This window comes from Molossus molossus, unplaced genomic scaffold, assembly GCF_014108415.1.
Source record: "Molossus molossus isolate mMolMol1 unplaced genomic scaffold, mMolMol1.p scaffold_m16_p_22, whole genome shotgun sequence".
NCBI lineage: Eukaryota > Metazoa > Chordata > Mammalia > Chiroptera > Molossidae > Molossus > Molossus molossus.
Genome location: NW_023425358.1, coordinates 28729592 through 28750163, shown reverse-complemented (window position 1 = coordinate 28750163; position 20572 = coordinate 28729592). Strand labels below are relative to the sequence as shown.

The window sequence follows — 20572 nt, the reverse complement described above, 5'->3', positions numbered from 1 at the left end:
GAGCAAGGTTGGATGTAGTAAGTGCCATACAAGAGGTAGATTTTATGCTGAATGATTTCTTTTTTTTTTTTTTTTTTTATTTTTATCCTCACCTGAGGACATTTTTCCATTTTTTGTACAGATAGAGTGGGAGGGAGAGAGAGAGAGAGAAACATCGACGTGAAAGGGACACATCGAGTGGCTGCCACCCGCATGACCAACCAGGGCCGGGGACAAACTGCAACCGAGGTACGTGCCCTTAGCGGGAACCGAACCCGGGTCTCTCCGTACCGCAGGCCGACGCTCTAACCGCTGAGCCAAACCGGCCAGGGCTGCTGAATGATTTCTGAAAAGGGTAACATTACTACTAGTTCAAAAGGCCAAGGAAGAGGAATACCATTTAAAAAAATTTTCTTTTTATCCTCATCCGAGGACATTTTTGCATTTATCATCAGATAGAGCAGGAGGGAGAGAGGGAGGAAGAGAGAGAGAGAGAGAAACATCGACGTGAGAGAGACATCGAGTGGTCGCCACCCGGGACTCTCCAGTCCGCGGGCTGACACTCTTAACCGCTGAGCCAAACCCGCCAGGGCAGAGGAATACCTTTTGAACTGGACATTAAATTAGAACAACAGGGGACCTCCCTTCTCTAATGGGATCTACTATGGAAGAAAATGCAAGTCATTTATTTTCATAGCATTATCAGTAACATTTGTATATTGGAGTAGATGAGAATATCTTGCATACTTGGGCCTTCTATCCATTTGAAGAGAAGTCCTTTAAACGGCACAGCATCTATTACTGGAGTAAAGTTGTTAGTCATTCATTTATATATTCAACAAATCACTTGTTGCGCATGCCTTATGTGTCAGGTACTGTTGTGGGCAATAGGGATAAAGCAATGAATAAGTACACCCCCTCGTGGAGTTTCTTTTCTAGTGAAGAAATATCAGAAGTGCAATTTACATTTTTTTTTAAGGAATAAAAGATAATATCCCAGAACACCTCCCTCTACCTCCTCCTACATTTTTCTTTTCCTTGTTTTATTTTTCCTCTTTACCTGGGCCATCAAATGTCTTCTTTTAAAAATCACTAACTGGCCCCTAGGTGGCACTAAAGGACAGTGAGCCCTTCCCAGAGACTAAAGGTATTCCAGTCCAAAGACCAAGGGAAAGCCCTTGAAACGAGTAAATGTCCTGTTCCTAGGTCACTGTGTCATGTTGAACATTTGGGTATCAGGCCTCCCAATATTGGGCATTTATACATTCCACATTTTCTTTCTTTCTTTCTTTCTTTCTTTCTTTCTTTCTTTCTTTCTTTCTTTCTTTCTTTCTTTCTTTCTTTCTTTCTTTCTTTCTTTCTTTCTTTTTCTTTCTTTTTATTATCCTCACCCAAGGACATTTTTCCATTTTTCGTTCAGATAGAGTGGGAGGGAGAGAGAGAGAAACATTGACGTGAAAGGGACACATCGAGTGGCTGCCTCCTGCACAACCCAACCAGGGCCGAGGACAAACTGCAACAGAGGTACGTGCCCTTAGTGGGAACCACACCCGGGTCTCTCTGGACCGTAAGTTGACACTCTAACCGCTGAGCCAAACTGGCCAGGGCTTACATTCCACATTTTCTTAAACTGAGAAGTCCAAACTGCATCTGAGTTGCCCAGAACTTGGAACCTCATGGAGGTGAAAATAAAATTCAAAGCAAATAATACTTTCAGAAGTAATCATGATGCTTCTTTTTATGCTGAATGGAATGCAACAGGATGTCATCCATCAGAACTACCTGGGTTTCAAGCAATTGGTCTTATTACAAATCACCAGCTAATTCTGATATATGCTAAAGTTTGAGAATCAATGGAAAAAATTCAGTGTGTGTCAGTTTCAGCTCCTCCACTGACTCCTGTATGGCTTTGGCAGTCTCTTAATCAATGTTTTAGTTTCCACAGGTGTAAAGTGAGGTTAACTTTCCCACCACGAACTACCAGACTTGTGAAGATGAAGTGAAAGACCATAAAAAATGCTTCAGAATATATAAACATGTCATTATTATTTTTCTGTATTCAGAAGTGAATGCCTTAAAACTAGTTTTTATAAATATTAAAAAAATGAAAGAAACATGATACTGAAACAGCTTTTGTTATAATAGCAGGTTGTTCCCTTTACCTTTAGTTCATACATCTGAGTTGCTGAGATGTAAGCTGGTAAGCTGCTTATAATATTCTAAACCATGGGAAAAAAATTACTCAGCTTATTTGGAGCCCGGTGCTATGTCTATATAATAATGTGGAATGTGCTTTCAAGTTTTGAAAATGACTCCATATATTTTAATCCTAATTGCAACCCTATGTAGTGGGAAGATTGTAAGAATTTACTCCTTTTATACATAGTAGTAAGAAATTTGGGAACTGAGAGACTAACATTAAGATCATATAACTTCTATAAAGCAGAACTGAGGCTAAAAATCAGGTTTTTAGATTTTTTTCAACATTTTCCTTTAAAAGATGTCCCAGTGAAGGCTTATAGTTTTCTGTTTTATGCTTTTTCAGTCTGTTGGTGGGAGTATAAACACTTTTAGAGGGCAATTTGGCAATATCTACTAAACATCTAGATGTAAATACTCTGACTCAGAAATTTCATTTGTGAGACTATATCCAACAAAATACTTGCATATATGTAAAAAGATCTCTGTACAAAGATGTTCTCTGTAGCACTGGTAGTAATATTATAACACTTTAACAAACATCCACTGAGAAGTACCTCGTTAAATAATCTTATAGCCATAAAAAATACTATTAATAGTTAAAAAGAACAAGGCAGAGCTGTATATCCTAGATAGTAAATGAAAAAAAAAAAGTTATAGAACAGTATGGTGGACATCTGGGGTTTCTTTGGTAGGTTCAAGTATCCCTTTCTCTTTCTTTTGTTAACTGTTTCTCCCTTGTCCAAGAAACGATTCCACCCTTTCTGGAATCAGGAATTAAGGAAGTAAGCACATTACCCAATCAAGTTCTCTCTCTCCTAGAATCTGAATCTTAAGAAGCAATGAAGCAAAAATTAAAGGTGGTTGGAGGAGATACATTCAGAAGGTGGTGCCTTGAGCAATGTCCACTGGCGCTGGCTCACAGAAGGTGCTTTTCCAGCTTGATTCTTCATCTTTCCCAGTGTGGTTCTTCAGCTCTGTTATCTATCCCATCACCCTTCCAATAAATCCCTTTCCATGCTAAGTCAAACAGTTTGTTTCTATTGCTTAAAAATCAAATAAACCACTAATACTAATGTAACTTTATTTTTGTACAGTTAAAGTTGTATATCATATATAAGCTGTATGTATGTATACATATGTACATATAAACCTTGGAAATATGAATATATATATATATATATATATATATATATATATATATACACACACACACACCCCAAATTAAATGGTGACTGTCTCAGGGTAGAGATTGGATGGGATAGGAATATCAAGAACTTTCAACTACTCAACTTTGTATTTTTCTATATTTGTCTTTTTTCAATGTTCTTTGATTACCTTTTTTTTTTTTAGTCCTCACCTGAAGATATTTTTCCATTTATCTTCAGATAGAGTGTGAGGGAGGGAGGGAAGGTGAAAGAGACAGAGAGAGAAAGAGAGAGAGAAACATCAATGTGAGAGAGACACATCGATTGGTTGTCTCCCGCACAACCCCAACCAGGGCTGGGGGCCAAAGCTCAACCAAGGTAAGTGCCCTTGACCAGAATTGAACCCACGACTCTTTGATCTTCAGACTGATGCTCTAACTGCTGAGCCAAATTGGTCAGGGCTGATTACTTTTTTTAAACAGAAAGAAAAAATGAACATTTTCATGAAGAAGGCTCTGGAATAAGACTAAACAAAGGAAAGCTAAACTCTTAAGAAAAATACCCTCATAGAGCAATTCTTGGCTCATTTGATTAGAACCTGATATTAATGAAGTCATGAATATAGTTTCTATCATTTTGGGGGAATAATTGTCTTCTATAGCTCCTATGGGCATTAACTGTCCCCTTAGCCTCAGATTTCTTCCAAATATGTGCTATTAGAATAACAATAATTGCCAGATGAAAAGAATCCCAAACATGTTATTTCCAACTGGCTATTGGATTTTTAAAAATGTTCTTTTAATTGATTTTTTTAGAGGGAGAGGAAGGGAGACAGAGATAGAAACATCGATGTGAGAGAGAAACATCAATCCATTGCCTCCTACTGGGGATCAAGCCTGCAACCCGGGCATTTGCCTGACCAGGAATCGAACCAGGACCTCTCAGTCCATGCGACAATGCTCAATCCACTGAGCCACACCGGCCCGGCCATTTGGACTTTTTGCCTTCCACCAAGCTCAGCATATCTAGTACTGAATTAATCAGGTTTTTATTTTTTATTTTTTTACCAACACCTCTCTAAGCTTCTGTTTCCACCCAAATCTGCATTTCCCCAAGCCCTAAATCCTAGAAATAACTTTGATTCTACCATCGTCTTTTCTCTCATATCCTCTTGTATGCCAAGGCCTGCTTATTTTATTTTATACTTCAAAATATGTTTCAAACCCACCCCTTTTGATAGCTACCACCACCATCTTTGTCTATACCCTACTTCCTACCACCTGATCTCTTTGCTTTTCGTTTCTTCCCTCTAATCCAGTGTTTCTCAACCTTTTTTCCCCCTATTACTGTCCCTATCAGAGCCTTTTTAGGTTTCCCCCTTCCCTGACCATCTCCACCCTGGAGATGTTAACACCACAGATATACTGTGTATCTGTTTATGTACTGTGGCCCTTCAGAGGGCCTCAAACTGTTATAATATCTAAGACTCCCTCCCCTACAAGAACCATTTTCAACCCCCTGAGAATTCATGCTCTAATCAATCTGTGTGTGGCCACCAAACTGGGCTGATCTCACTAAAGTAAAATTTTAGCCATATCACTCACTGCCTGGTTCAAAGTTCAGCAGTTTCTCCCTCTTCCAATAAGATGAGATAACAAGATAAAGAGCCTGAGCCTGGTTCATCATTGTATGTGGTGAATACATCTGAGTTGCACCACCTTTTTTCTTTCCCATTTGAATACTACTGCTCTTCAAAAAGTTACACCATTTTACATTCCCACTAAATGTACCTGAAGTACTTGTTTCCCTCATACAGGCAAACACTTGTGTGGTTTTTTTTGTTTTTGTTTTTGTTTTTATCCTCACTCGAGGACATTTTTCCATTTTTTGTTCAGATAGAGCGGGAGGGAGAGAGAGGAAGAGAGAGAGAGAGAGAAACATCGATGTGAAGGGACACATTGAGTGGCTGCCACCCGCACGACCAACCAGGGCCGGGCAACCGAGGTATGTGCCCTTAGCGGGAACTGAACCCGGGTCTCTCTGGACCGCAGGCCGACGCTCCAACCGCTGAGCCAAACCGGCCAGGGCGTGTGGGTTTTTTTTTTTAAATCAGACTTGGTGTTTTTACCAATGTGCTAGCTCATTTGTGAGGTTTCTCTCTGATTATTCCAGGTTATAATGATTTCTTATTGAACTTTGTATCTGCAATAAATTCACATGCTCTATTCTTCATCTCAGTGAAAATCATCACATTCATCCAATTTCTCAAATTGGAAACTTTGAAGTCATTGTTGACTCCTCTCTCTTCTGAAATTCTTACACCATTAGGTCCAAATTATTTTCAGTTCTGATTCAGAAATATCACTCAGATCTAATCTCCAAAAGCTTATATGAATCTTATGTTATTGGGCTAGGGAAGATATCTGCTAATTAAAAAAAAAAAAAGATCTAATCTTTCTCTACCCCTATTACACCTTCCAGGTGGAACAGGAGAAAGAGTATCCTAGCTGATCTCACTGCACTTTACTTTTCACCACTCCAGCCTACCCTTACACTAGTGTACTAATTCTTCAAAATAAAGAAAACTCAGCATCACTCTCCTGCTTAAAATCCTCTGGTCGCCACGCAACTGTCTGGTGGACAAACAAGGCCCTCAACATTCTGCTTCCAGCTACTTTTGTTCTGACACTGTACTCCCCACACCCAGAACACTCAACATCTCATCAGTCACTGAATCCTACAAGCCCTTTCATGACTATATGCCCATGATATTTTATATGTCTATTATTATTGTACCTAATACTTTCTATTGTAACTAGTCTGTTACGTGTCTGTTTCACCTCTTAGACTTAGGGCCACTTGAAGGTAAAGAGGATACTTCCGAGAAGCCCTGGTGTCTCTAGCCTGGCAAGAAAGAGTCACTCCATAAGTGCTGGATGACTGAGTGAATGAACTTAATTGTATAGCATCGTATTGTTTTTTTTTTTATCCTCACCGAGGACATTTTTGCATTTATCTTCAGATAGAGTGGGAGGGAGAGAGAGAAACATCGATGTGAGAGAAACATACTGACTGGTTGCCAACCACATGACCCCACGCGGGGCCGGGAACAAACGGCAACTGAGGTACATGGCCTTAGTGGGAACCAAACCCGGGGCTCCCTGGTCCACAGGCCGACGCTCTAACTGCTGAGCCAAACCGGCCAGGGCATATCGTATTGTTTTTTAAGTATTTGATGTGGAGTTACAAAAGCACAAATCTTTCAAAAGCAGCTGAAAGCAAAAGTTATTTTACTTCTTTTGATTCTCCATGGCATGATATGGCTTATAATGAGTATTCTATAAATCTCTGTAACACTGATTTGGAAAAAGTCGATTTCTTGTTCTGTAAATGGGCTTTCTCTTATCAGTGATAAATTCACACTCTGGACTTTTATATACCTACTTTGTGTCCTGCACCCAAGACTGAAAGGCCAAGAATATAGGAATGGAAAAAAAGTGGTCATGATCCTCACAAGGCTTGTTGTCCCATAAGTAAATGACAATAGTTAGGAACATAAATACCTCCCGAATGTTCTGCTGCTCCACCTCGTGCCGCTTGATCATTATTTTCCGCTTGAAGAAACGACAGTTTTTGTCGTAGTACAGTCTCTGCTGAGTGAGAAGGTGGGCTTCCTCTTCAGCCTGTGTGTGCTGCAAGTTCTCTTTATGCTTGGATATCCGCTCTTGCTTTTCTTTCTTGGGTGTGCTATGGTCCTCATTCATCTCCTTCGCATACAAAAAAGGAGAAAAAACCATGCCAATCTCATCCAAAAGGAACTTTAAGAGTTTATTGCAATGGTAGATTAAATTATTTGGAAAGGACAGAAAAGCTTGATGTTTCACATCCCCCCCACCCCTCCACACATTTTTAAAAATCAATTAATTGAATATCAAGTGAGAGGGAGACTTGTTAATTTCCAAGTCTCTGACTTCTCAATTCTCAGAAATTATTTGTTCACCCATCAATCAAATACACATTTACTGACTTCCCACCATGTGACAGGCACTGTGCAAGGCATGAGGATAAAATGGAGAACAAAAGAACATGGTTATCTATCATCATGGGGATTTTCAGTCTAGAATAAAAAATTAATCAAAGAACCAAATACATGAACTAAAAATTACTGTAATAACTGCTTTGAAGGTGAGTTTTTGGTTCTAATATAAAAGAATGTTTAATAGAATATATTGGACCCTGGTAACGACTAAGCTGAAATTTGAAAAACCACAGACATTAATCAGTCAAAAAAGAAAGGGAAAAACACTCTGGGTAGAGGAAGCAGCGTATGCAAAATCCTTAGGGTGGGTTAAGTAAAACATGGTATGTATGGTCAAGGAACTGAAAGGCCAGAGTGTGGTGGGGTGTAACTGGACAGACAGCTAGGACTGTTAGAGGCCTTATAGGATGAGTTAAGCACACTGATCTTTAGGATAGGAGAAATGGATTTTACATGTAGAGGAGCGTATCATAATGAGATGCACTGCAAAAAAAGATAATGCTGTCATGTGGAAAACAGAATAAAAAAGGCAAGAGTGTGTCCATGAAGACAGCTAGGAGGCTAGTGCAAAAGTCCAGGTGAGAGATGATAGTAGCTTGGACAAAGGAGGTGGTGAAAAGATCAGGAGAAGTAGACAGGTTTTAAAGATAGGAGGAAACTATGCAAATGTCACTCATTTGAATTTTAGGGAAAAACAGTCTTCATTTGGGATTATAAACTGCCTCTATTTTCAAAAGGACAAAATCTATAATTATTCCACCTCATATGGGTAAAGGGAAGAAAGCAGTGAATGAGAACAGTTAAGAAGATGCTAATCTGTGGGGAAAATAAGATGACACTTATAGAGAAAGCTCAGTGTATGCTTCTTTGTTCATACTGTTCCCATAGACAAACTTGACCTATACTATTTGGTTAATTACTCACTCGATGAAATACACTTTAATTGCTAACACCTATTTTATTTCATGTTTTGTGAGGCAGACATCCACACTATTTAGATTATTTTTATACTTAGTCAAGAAGTCCTTGTAAATCAACTTTCCTGTTCCAGTGAAGTCTTATGTGAAATATTAGAATCAACAAGAGCATGAGCTGTTTCCATCATAGAGTAGGCTGGGATCACAACAGGAAGACTGGATGATTCATTTCTTAATGCCATGACTTCGCTATTAGATTTGGCATCAACCACTACATTGCACACCCAAATTCAAATATGATCATAAAAATGCACTCAAGCCCGGCCAGTGTAGCTCAGTGGTTGAGTATTGACCCATGCACCAAGAGGTCACCGGTTCGATTTCCAGTCAGGGCACATGCCCAAGTTGTGGGCCAAATCCCCAGTGTGGGGCATGCAGGAGGCAGCCAATCGATGTTCTCTCTCATCTGTGTTTCTATCTCTCTTTTCCTCTCCCTGCCTTTCTAAAAGTCAATAAAGGGAAAAAAATTTTTTAAAAATGCACTAAAAAATCAAGAATAAATTATTTCTTGAGCATCCACCATTCTGTATGTACCCATGTCCCTATTATCTATCAACAGTGGGTATAATGGAGATTTTTTTTAATCATATCAAGGATAATATCTTTAAGTATACCAACATCTAAATATGCATGCAAGTTTAAACAGTGTGAACTAAGCTTTGCTTCATAAGGAGTAATATTAGCTTTGCACAGAAAGGCTTATTGAGGCTATCTCAAATTGGGTTTAGGCTTGTTTTTCTTCATAAGTGTGTTGAAAGACTTGTAAGTTTAGGCCTGTAGTCTCTTGAACTCATAAATCTGAGTATGGCGAACCAACAATAATCTTATGTCTGAAGACTGAGTGGAGACTCTTGAATACTGTTCAGTGGGAGAGTCTTCTAAAGGTGGAGTTTGTGCAATCTCCAAATACCTTAGTATTACAAGAGCTCAAAATGGTGGCTGCAGTCATATTATATGGCCTCCATTGCATGAGTAAACACAGAGCATTAGAAATAAGAATGCATTTGCAGCTGAGAAAATTTCAAAATTTCTTCTTGAAATATCAAGATTATCTCTGTGATCCAGAAACATCTATCTATTGTGATGTAATAATTAGGCTCTAGCAATAACTAAGAGAAAATAAAGAGAATGTGGACTCTTAGTTAGGCTATTTTTCTCTACAGGCTAGATTTTTAGACTTTTTGGTGTCAGGAATTCTTCCCATTCAGGTAGTACGGAGCAAATACAAATTTTGGTCAGGCCTAACAATTACCAGTGGCTCATCTGGATGGAGCAAAAAGATCCTGAAGCCCCACCCCAAAACACTTGCTTTCACTTCCTAGTTAAAAAAAGACATGGAGAGGAACCTTGCTAAGTCCCACATTGTTAACTTAGAATTGAGCTCAAATGAATGATTTCATATACTAGAACAATGCCCCATATTGAATTTTATTAAACCTCAATACATTAGTAGTTGACAAATAAGAAATCCTGTCTTAGGAGAAGGAAAGTCTGTGGAACTGGACACAGTTCACCTGTAACTACTGGTGAAAAGAGACCTAAAGAAATAGGAGCTTTCAGATTAAATTGCAGTTCCTCAGGAGGCCTCTCTAAGGTCACTAGTGGTCTTCAACCAAACATTCAAGAATTAATCATTCATTTATCAAATATCCACATGTACCAGACTAAGGGATATAGTCATGGGCAAAACAACAACAAAAAGCCAGTCATGGGCTCTGCCTATATTGCTTACTGACCAGTAGGCCAGTAGGAAAAGGAGCTCAAAGAATCACTAAAAAATGTATAACTGAAAACTAGTGTTATGAAATCTGTCTTGGTCGAGGCAGTCAGGAAATATCACTTAAATATCACACTGAGGAAGTGATATTAAGTTAAGGTATAATAAACAATCCTAACTCTTACAAGGAGGAGTAGACATAAACAGTAGCATTGTAGTCAGGAAGGGATTACGAATAAGGGATTTGAAGAGTATCCTGGTGGAAGAAACAGTATGAGCAAAGACCTTGAAGAAGGGAGTTGGGATTGGGGTAAGCAGGTGGGGAGCACACTGGTGTGAGGTGAGATTGGATGCTGGTAGTAGATCATGTAAGGACTTCTAGTATTTTGATCTATGTCAAGAGCAATGGGAAGCCAGTAAGTGTTAAAACCATGAGGTGATATGACTAGACTTATGGTTTGAAAAGATCACTTAAGCTGAAGTGTGGAGAATAAACTGGAAGTAAGCAAGAATGGTTTACGGTTAGAACAAATGGTTCTTGAAGTGTGCTGCCTGGACCACCAGTATCAGCATCACCTGGAAACTTGTTAGAAATGCATATGTCAGTCCTGGCTGATTTTGCTCAGTGGTTAGAGCATTGGCTTGCGGATGGAAGAGTTGTGAGTTCAATTCCCAGTCAAGGGCATGTACCTCGGTTGTGGGTTCGATCCCCAGTTAGGGTTGTGTGGGAGGCAACTAGTTGATGTGTCTCTCTTAAATTGATGTTTTTCTCTCTCTCCCTCCTAGCTGTCTATCTGAAAAGATCAATGGAAAACTATCCTTGAGTGAAGATTTAAAAAAAAAAGAAAGAAAAGAAAAGAAATGCATATGTTAAACTCCACTCCAGACCTACTGAATTGAAAAATCTAGGGGTGGGTTAGCAATCTGTTTGTTTTTTTTAATCCTCACCTGAGGATATTTTTCTATTTATCTTCAGAAAGAGTGGGAAGGAGGGAGAGAGAGAAACACATTGACTGGTTGCCTCCTGCATGACTGACCAGGGCCAGGGATAAACTGAAACTGAGGTACCTGCCCTTGACTGGAATCAAACCTGCGAGTCATGGGTCTGTGGGCTGATGCTCTAACCGCTGAGCCAAACTGGCCAGGGCAGCAATCTGTTTTAATAAGCATTTCAGGTGATTCTAATGTAAAGTTTGAGACTCAGTAGGTTAGACTACATATTGATCACAATGTAAGATGAATCAATTTTAAGTTCCAACCATTCTAATGGCAAACTGGTGAGTACAACAAACACTGGTACTCTTACCTCTTTTATTTTTTCCTTACAAATCTTATACTGCTTCTTCTGACTTTCTAAGAAAGTTGTCAAATCTTTCTTCTGCTGGGCCAAGATCTGTTGCTGGAACTTCTTCTCATCTGCTGCAGCTACCTTTGCCTGCAGAAATAACAAATACAATCTTAGATTAATTGGTCTCCACATAAAATTCAGCTACATATATTCTCCAATGCATTGAAAAAGTCCATAAATGCTGAATAATGTAATTTTGAACAAATAATTGAAAACAAAATAAGGAAATGCCTGCTCTGATTTTCCTACATATTAAACAAATAAAAATGTTGAAAATTTTACCATTGAAAAATATATTCCCAATTATGGAAAAAATATGAAGGAAAATCATAAACACATACACAAAACACATGGAATGAGGGTAAACTAAACAAAGCAGTATAATTAAAATTTTTTTTTCATATTGTTGGTAGCTGAAGGGTTATATTATAAAAATGGATAAACCTAACTGGCCAGTTTTATTCCAAGAATTTAATTTTAACTGATTAATTATTCTAACTATCAGATTTCCCAGTGGGGTCACCTCTAGTATAGCAAGCAAAGCTAATATTTGATTTCTTAGGTACCTGCTACAATCCACAACAGGTATACACAAGGATATTTTGGGGCTCCTAAGTGGATTGAACACAGACCAAATAAAAGATAACCCATAAATATTGGTTCCTGAAAGTGACCAAATCTAAGTTTTAGAGAACCATTCAATGACGCACATATGTAAATGAGGTGCTTAAGGGATAGAGGGGGAATTATGCTTCATTTTTTTTTTAATGTATCTTATCTAACATTTAGCATCCATTAACAATAATTCTTCCATTATGAATAACAGTCTCCACATATTTACCAAGTCAAATTCCCAAGAAAGAATCTGACAGGTTTATTTAATCATCATCATCCCTGTTTGGGCTGAGGTTTCCATGCCAGACTGCCTCATAGAGGGATGGCTACTGGGGGAATGCTTCTTCTACAGTTCTGAAGTTCCTTTCATATGGAGAGAGAGCCTAGTTACTGAAACACCCCTGGCACCATGTCCCCAGTCACTCCACCCCCAGGGAGCACATGTTCACCCTGCTTTTGCACACTATGTAAGTAGAATGGTGGGTAGCAGGGAAGGCGACTGGTTTAGTTAGCACAACTAGTGCCTGGGTAGGGAGGTCTGGTCAATTTTGTTCAGTAGGATTAGGCCCATTTTTCTTCAGACATAAATCAATTCTCCCATCTCACATTAATCAGTAATAAAGGTGATCTTTTGACTATCTGCCTTACCCTCTCTGTTTTGAAAATTAGTTTAGAATCTGTTTGAGGAAAGAAATATTCTCTAGCATACTCAAACAATAGCCAGATTAATTACTTGCTGTAATTGATCAGGTACCGATCCCTAGTCTAATCAGCTGTAGGGATTATCACCAGCAAAAGGGGATGTTTGTAGAGCAGTTTTCCTTTGAAGAGGACTGTGGGTGTGGCACGCACAGTAACAGACCCGAATTGTGCCAGTTTTCATAGGATAGAAGCTTTTTGTTTTGTTTTTAATTTTACCCAGACCCCAAGCAAGGGACTGATGCTCAGAATATATTTGAATAGACAAGAATGTGATACACACCTTTAGTTACTGTTTTAACTTTTAATAAATTTAAGTAGCCCAATAAAACCATCCCTACTCCCCCACCAAAGCAATACTGTTCCTTTATTACCAAAATTCACACCCCCCTGCCTCCTGCTAACATGATGCCACTGGCTGGAAGAGGCTTGGCATGGCCATGGCATGAAGGCATGCTTGCACATACTGACCTCCTTTTCTATGATAGCTACTTGCTTCTTGGCCAGCTTCTCCAGCTCGATGGACGAGTTGTTGGCATGCGTCTCCACCTCCTTCTGTAGCTTGAGGCGGTGCTCGTCCATCTCAGCCTTCAGCTTGTTCTCCAGGGCGATCAGCTGCTTCTGGTGCTGGCGCCGCATCCGCTTATAACCTGACATCTGTTCCCGCAACTCGTTCTCCTGCTCATGCTCATGGATCTGCCGTGTAACCTGATTTGGGTTGGGGAACAGAACTCAGGTAACCAGGTTCGCGAAAGGCAAATTTTCAGGCAAAGAAGAACCCTCTGGCATAGATGTATTTATTATTGTCAACAACAATTTACCTACTATTTCCTGAACACTTACCTGTACCAGGCACTGTGCTGGGTGCTCTTTATGTACTTTATCTGTAATTCTAAAAACCATCTCATTCACTCATTCATTTTATTCCTCCATGAGGTAGGCATTACCAACCTTGTTTTATAGATGAAGAAATTGAGATTTGTGGGAATTAATTTATTCATTCAGCCAAAATATATTTACATGTTTTTGATACAGGGGGTTGGCAAAAGTAGGTTTACAGCTGTGAGTAACATTCTTTTTGAGCTAATAAAACTATTGTGACAACTATAACCTGCATGTCTTTTTCCATATAAGCAACTATAAATCTACTTTTGCCCACTCCTGTATATGCTCAAGGTCACATAGCTAATGAGTGGAGTTGGGATTCAGACCCATTTCTGTCTGACTCCAGAGCCATGCTATTTCCACTACAGCAGGGTTTCTCAACCTCAGCACTATTGACAATGAACCGGATAGTCTTTGTTGTGGAGGCTGTCCTGCGCATTGTAGGATATTTGGCAGCATCTCTCACCTCCCCAGTAAAGTCCAGCAGCACCTCCCAAGTCAAGACAATAAAAAAATGTCTCCGGACATTGCCAAATGTCTCCCGGGCTGGGGTGGGGGGTGGGGGGGATGGGATCAGGTGATCATAATCCCTCTGAGAACCACTGCACCATATCATACTGCTTGTTTGTTAAGAATTATGTCTCTAACAGTCATAGGACTCTTGAATATCCTTTCAAAAATAGTTTGAACAATATTGCTTTCCTATTCTTAACATGAAGAGAGAGAGAGAGAGAGAGAGAGAGCGCGCGAGAGCGAGCTCTCCCCTTAAATCATGTCTCCCTCCTCCCCTGCCCTCCCTGCAGAAGAGATGTGAATAAATTACAATACATCTACTTACTCTCCTAAAGAGGAAAAATCATTTCTGTGATGTCTGGATGGCTACTTTTCTCAGTAGTTTTTTCTTAACCCATTCTCAAGTGAATGGCCAACAAACTGAAGATTGCAAATGTAAATTTTAGTATCTCATTTCTATTGATTAAACCTTTCCTGATTTTCTAGTCCTTCCTTCAACTTATCACCCCTCTTCATTTTGCTATCAGATTCTCTGTCACTTACTTCTCGTGTATCCTATTTTAGAAAAGAAATTAATTACAAAATTATAATTTTAGTTGTGTTTTTCACTACGCAATTTAGTCACTCCTATCTACTATAAGCTACTTCTCATTCTAAACCTCCAACACATTTTACTGGAAAATTTCATGCTGTTTTTAATTCTGTCTACTATTTTCAGTTTATGGGTCAAAGTGTATTTTGTACAAAGAACAGTGTGTTTCTCTGCTCTTTTTAGAAAGTGTCCCTGCATATTAGACTGAGTCCTCACTATCAAGAGAGTACTGTTCTGTAACTGGATAGTATTATCAAAGTACACATTAAACATTAGCCAAACTTTGAAACCTTTCCAGCTGAAACTAATGCTTGGTTTCATATTCATTTCTCTTTTCTACAGGACAGTCTTCTTTGAAGTATGAGGAATAGGAGCAGTCAATATTTCCAGACTAAAAAAAGGGGGACCTTTTTTCAACAAAGAGGCACCAAAAACCCTAAAGATTATTAATAATCTATTTTGCCATCACAAACTATGTATTTTCTAATGGACTTATTTCATGATAAGAAAGAAGGAAGGAAGTAAGGAAGTAGTTTGAATATATGTAGATATTTCACTTCCTCACGCTTGTGCGTTCCTTAAGTTCAACTGTAGTAATTACAAATAATTCCAATCAACACAAAGGATACCATTTAGTCCTTTCTGAACTCACTTGGTTTTCAGACAAATATGGCAGTCAAGTGTCTGTCTGAAGGTGATGAATTTCAGAGATGTTTTATCTGTGTACTTATTTTTTCTTATTTTAGTATTCCTTCTTTTTTTTTTTTTTATCCTCACCTGAGGACACTTTTTGCATTCATAGAGTGAGAGGGAGAGAGGGAGGAAGAGAGAGAGAGAGAAACATTGATGTGAGAGAGACACATCAAGTGGTTGCCACCCACACAACTCCAACTGGGGCCGGGGACAAACTGCAACTGAGGTATGGGCCCTTAGCGGGAACCAAACCTGGGTCTCTCCAGACCGCAAGCCCACACTGCAAACGCTGAGCCAAACCGGCCAGGGCTAGTATTCCTTCTTTAATCAGATTCCCAAAGCTGAGGCATGGCACACTCTAAGTTACCGTGATACATAACGTGCCAGCAGAATGTTTGATTGGTTTGTGGTCAATAAAATAAAGTATGGCCATTTCCCTAAACCAGACAGCCTAGAGATAAAACAGAAATCAGTTGTGTCAAGAATCTATTTCTATCCTAATTGGTGGGTGAGTCCCTGTGAAAAGGGAGGTCCTACTGCATATCAGATTATACAATTATGTGGCAAAAACAAATTACAAAGCTCAACATGCTAGCATTGTACATCATTAACTTCCAGGAGAGATACTTTACTTTTAAATGCTTCCCATAATTTGAATAATTACCTTCTTAAATTCCTAATATCACCTTACATTTGTATGACTGAACTTAAAAAAAATTTTTTTTTCTTTATTGATTTTAGGGAGAGAGGACGGGAGAGGGAGAGAGAGATAGAAACATCGATGAGAGAGAACATCGATTGGCCGCCTCCTGCATGCCTCCCACTGGGGATTGGGCCCACAACCTGGGCATGTGCCCTGACTGGGAATCAAATTGGTGACCTCTTGGTGCATGGGTCGATGTTCAACCAGTGAGCCACACCAGCTGGGTGTACGACTAAACTTTCTGAGTTTCAAAGTCATTGTCTTTTTAGACACAGATAGTGATAGTGAGTTTTATATTTCCATGCTTAAGCTAGATAGATGAATGTAAATAAAAGTATAACCAGATGTTTCATTTGTGAAGTCTAATATAAACTTTATTTTTAAAAAAATGTTACCTATAGTTAGTTATGTCTACCTGTGAGTTTTAAGTTTAAATTTCATGCCTATGAATACACTATTTTGTCAAAATAAAAAAAGAGTTCATAATTTTTATCACGCTTTGTGGTTCACAATGTGCTTTCTCTTGTAATTTACCTCTTTAATTTTTATAAAGCCTGGAACTTGAACTAAGGTCCTATGGTTCTGAAATTGCCTGATGAAATTCATATCACCAAGGCAGAAATGAATGAAACTCTTTTATGAAGTAATGAAGGGAATCAATACCCCAATCAATCAAAGCTGAAGAGAGTGGTATGTTCAAGTTACAAACTAAATAAGTCTGAAAATGAGAGAAAGTTACAGAAATGTAGGGACTGTAGTTTTCACAATCTGGATCTCAAAAATATAATCAACTAAAAGTGAGCAGTTTCATCTTGCACACCCAATAGGTTGCTTGGAGACAAATCTCTTTCCATCCCTTACTATATAAGGGACGTTGGGCAAATTACGTAACCTCTTGAAGTCTTTCAGTTTTCATATGTAAAGAGGAACCACCCCTACGATGAGATGACACTTGTGCCTAGCAAGGTGTCTGACATTTAGGAAATGTTCAATAGATGTTGGTTCCCTTCCTTCTCCTGCCAGGCTCTGAGTAATTGGTCTTTTTTTCTTCCACTAAGCATTTCTGGTAATGGGAACATAGATCAGAAGAAGTGGGTCTAAGATAAAGGGCAAGTTTAACAAAACTGTTCTTTGAATCCAGGTTGTGGATTATAAGATAAGTATGTATCATTTCTGAATTTGAATTATTAACTATTTCACATACTTGGAATAATATGTAAAAAATAAAAAAACATAAAGGAAGACTAAATATTTTTTCAGAAAGTTTTTATAGCCATTCCATTCTACCCAGTTTAATTCTAGCAAAATGTGGCCTTAAAACACACCACAGCACCCTAAGTGAAGCAGAACACTGCACTAGAAGGCTAATAAGCAACTTACTGAACATAAAAGAGGAGCATGGTGGTTGATAATGTTACCCTCTTAAGAGATCAAAGCCAACTTATAAGATTAATTATATGTAAGAATCAAAATAATGCTTATGATAAAATTGGCCACCCTTAGAACTTAGAACAAATAAAATTTATAGCAAGTTCTTAAAAAGAATACAATGAGTCACATTTTGGCATTAGAATTTTGACATTCCACTCTTAAGAATACCTAGTGAAAAAATGATTTAAGTTCACATGGAAAGTAATGACTGATAACAGGCAATTCTACCTTATACAAAACAAACCTACACAAAGAACTTTAAAATGCACACTTATAATCCAAATTCTGATATGGTAGCAGGGTTGGAAGAGACTTTATTCATTTATTTGTCCATTCATTCATTCAACGCATGTTTATTGAGAGATTTGGGTCATGTGGGATGGGCATACTGATTAGGCAACACAAATGAAAAATGGTATCAGCAATGATCTTAGTGAGATTAAGAAGCCAACAAAGCCCCTGCCGGTTTGTCTCAGTGGTTAGAGCGGCAGCCTCAGACCAGGGAATCGCGGGTTCAATTCCAGTCAAGGGCACGCAGGTACCTTGGTTGCATTTTGGTCCCCAGCCCGGTCGTGCGGCAGGCAATGAGTCTTTCTCTTCTCTCTCTTTCTCTCTCTCCTCTCTCTCTCTTGCCCCCCCCCCCCACTCTATCTGAAGATAAATGGAAAAAAATGTCGTCAGGTGAGGATTAAAAAAAGAAGTCAACAAGAAGGAAAGAGAAGATATGCAATATTTTGATAAGCATCCTCAGATACACTATCCAGAAAGAGAATGCATTTTCAAGCATTTAGAAACAGAACAGTGGAGCTCATGAGAGGTGAAACAGTAGCATTTACTACTGAGGCTCTAATATTTTTATGTTTGTCTATCAAACTCATTCAGGTACTCAATTTCACAATTAGCTGAATAATTAGGTTGCATTTTATTAGCACCACGCTCTAACCAACTGAGCTAACCGGCCAACTGATTAGGTTGCATTTTAAAAATCTAAATGAAGATTCCATTTTTATATGAATTTTTCTACTGAATTTGTAAAACTAACGTCAAATAATCTATATTTGCATAGATACAACAATAATCATCTTCTACATGCTTTCCTGGAGATTAGAAACTAAGAGTTTTATGTCCCTTTCCCAAATGTGCATTCTAATATAAATTCACCATTCCAGTGAGAATTCCTTTATAAGACCAAAAGCTGAACTGTCTGACTGCTATGATCTTGGTGCTCTTTATATTAACATCTACTATGGGGACAGCCAGTGACCCAGGACATTATGGAATTTTAAGAAGAAATGACATCAGATGTAACACCAGCTGAAAACACTCTCATGGGTCACTAATCTAATTAAAATATTAGGATCTCCATTCACCAACAATAAAAACTCAAAAGGCACATCTCAAAGGCCCAAGAAGTCAGTAATTTTGAAGAACTATATAAATAATTCCTTTCTCCAGATAATGAATGAGCCAGATATGAACTTTCTTACAGAAGAAGAAGAAAGGATAAAATTAAAAAGGTTCCATGAAATGCCCTTACTTTTCCTAACTTTTAAAAATAAGGTCAATAATTTTTCCTTTAACTGGTTATAATTAAATATATAGTTTTAAAGTTTCCTTAAGGTTTCCTCTGGTATCAAGGCTCGTAGACCTTGCTTTTCCTTTGTTACAAATGCAATTGTGCAGGGTGCATAATAAAATAAAAACCTCAGTTCTCAGTTGCCAAAATAATAAAAACATAAAGCAGTAAAAACCTATAGCCCATGGGCTTCATACATTTGTCAATGACCCCATTCAAAAGCACAATATAGAAAGAAATGCTAAAGGAAAAAAAACAGAGCTAGGCTTCTTTTTGGTATGTAGAAGATATAGGCTGATAAAACAAATTTGAAGAACCATAATTTATATATTTTTTCAGTTTGCAAGCCTATTTAAAACATACACTCATCACTTATTTGTCTAGTAATTGAAACACTCATTTCTAAATTCCTCTTTTTGCTGTTCACTTTTGAATCACTCTGTGACTTGTTATCATTTAGACTAGAAGATTGTAAAAATAAGTAAAACCAAAATAAATACATGAATGTAGTACTGCTACCAATTATGAGAAGTGGAGAGTGGTTTCAAGAATGATTTGATTGTTTGTTATACTGGAACTTCATTTTCCCATGATCTTGCTCTTACTCTTATGTCACTCAAGTAATTTTAGTCCTTTTTCATTTGGGTTGGGATCCATGAAAAATAATAAGAATCATAATATATTTTTAAAAATTAGATACTTCTTTTTGATATTCCAGTGTCCTAATTTATATATTCTTATTGAAATTAGCCTTTAAAATAATATAATGGGTAGTAGAGCTATAGTATTTGATAATATACATTAAAATATCCATCTCAGTAGTTAGATTGTCCAAAATGTGATGTGGAATCATACAACATCATATCACTTTTCCCTTCCATTAATTTTTTTTCTCTCTAAAAACTACCGGGTATAAATACCACTAAACTCTGATAAACTCCCATCAATCCCACTGCGATTCCCAAAGCATTACATTTGGAAAGGGTTTCCACACAAAAAATTTACTTCATGGCTACAGCAACAGCCTATCAACTACTTTGTTTTTAACTTAATATAGGGGCAGAGTCCTTTTAGCAAATCAAAAGTCCACCAGAGAGACAGATCCCAGCTGTTCTCTGGATGGGCACTATGAAGCCTGTGGAATTCAGAGGGGTTCCTGAGGACTTCATCCATAGCCCTGAGGTGGCCTAGCAGGGAAGCAGCTTTCAGTAGCCACAGAGAGGAAGACTGTGATGGCTGATATGTACACAGAGTAGCTCAGGGTGAGGTCACAAACACAGCGTAAGATCATTCTGGCATGGCAGTAGTAGTATCTTACTTACTAGGAGGTAGGAGAGGTCATGAATATATGATGTGGGAATGAGGGTGTGGCAAGTGAGAAAAGAAGAGAACCTGCCCTAGGAGAGGGGAAATACACTTGGTATAATGTCTGCCTCACATTCAAAACCTGCTTATAGT

The 20572-nt window shown here is 38.3% G+C and overlaps 1 protein-coding gene across 14 annotated transcripts in view; it reads right to left on the bottom strand.

Annotated features, from left to right (window-relative positions):
- The window catches only part of TAOK3 (TAO kinase 3), a 161390-nt gene that overhangs the window by 14117 nt on the left and 126701 nt on the right, over positions 1-20572 (bottom strand). For all 14 annotated transcript variants that reach the window (XM_036277178.1, XM_036277181.1, XM_036277174.1 and 11 more), the window contains 3 exons: positions 13193-13429; positions 11366-11494; positions 6890-7093 (listed from right to left, as the gene is read on the bottom strand). In XM_036277178.1, coding sequence (XP_036133071.1) covers positions 6890-7093; positions 11366-11494; positions 13193-13429 — 570 coding nt within the window. The remainder of the gene's footprint in view (positions 1-6889; positions 7094-11365; positions 11495-13192; positions 13430-20572) is intronic.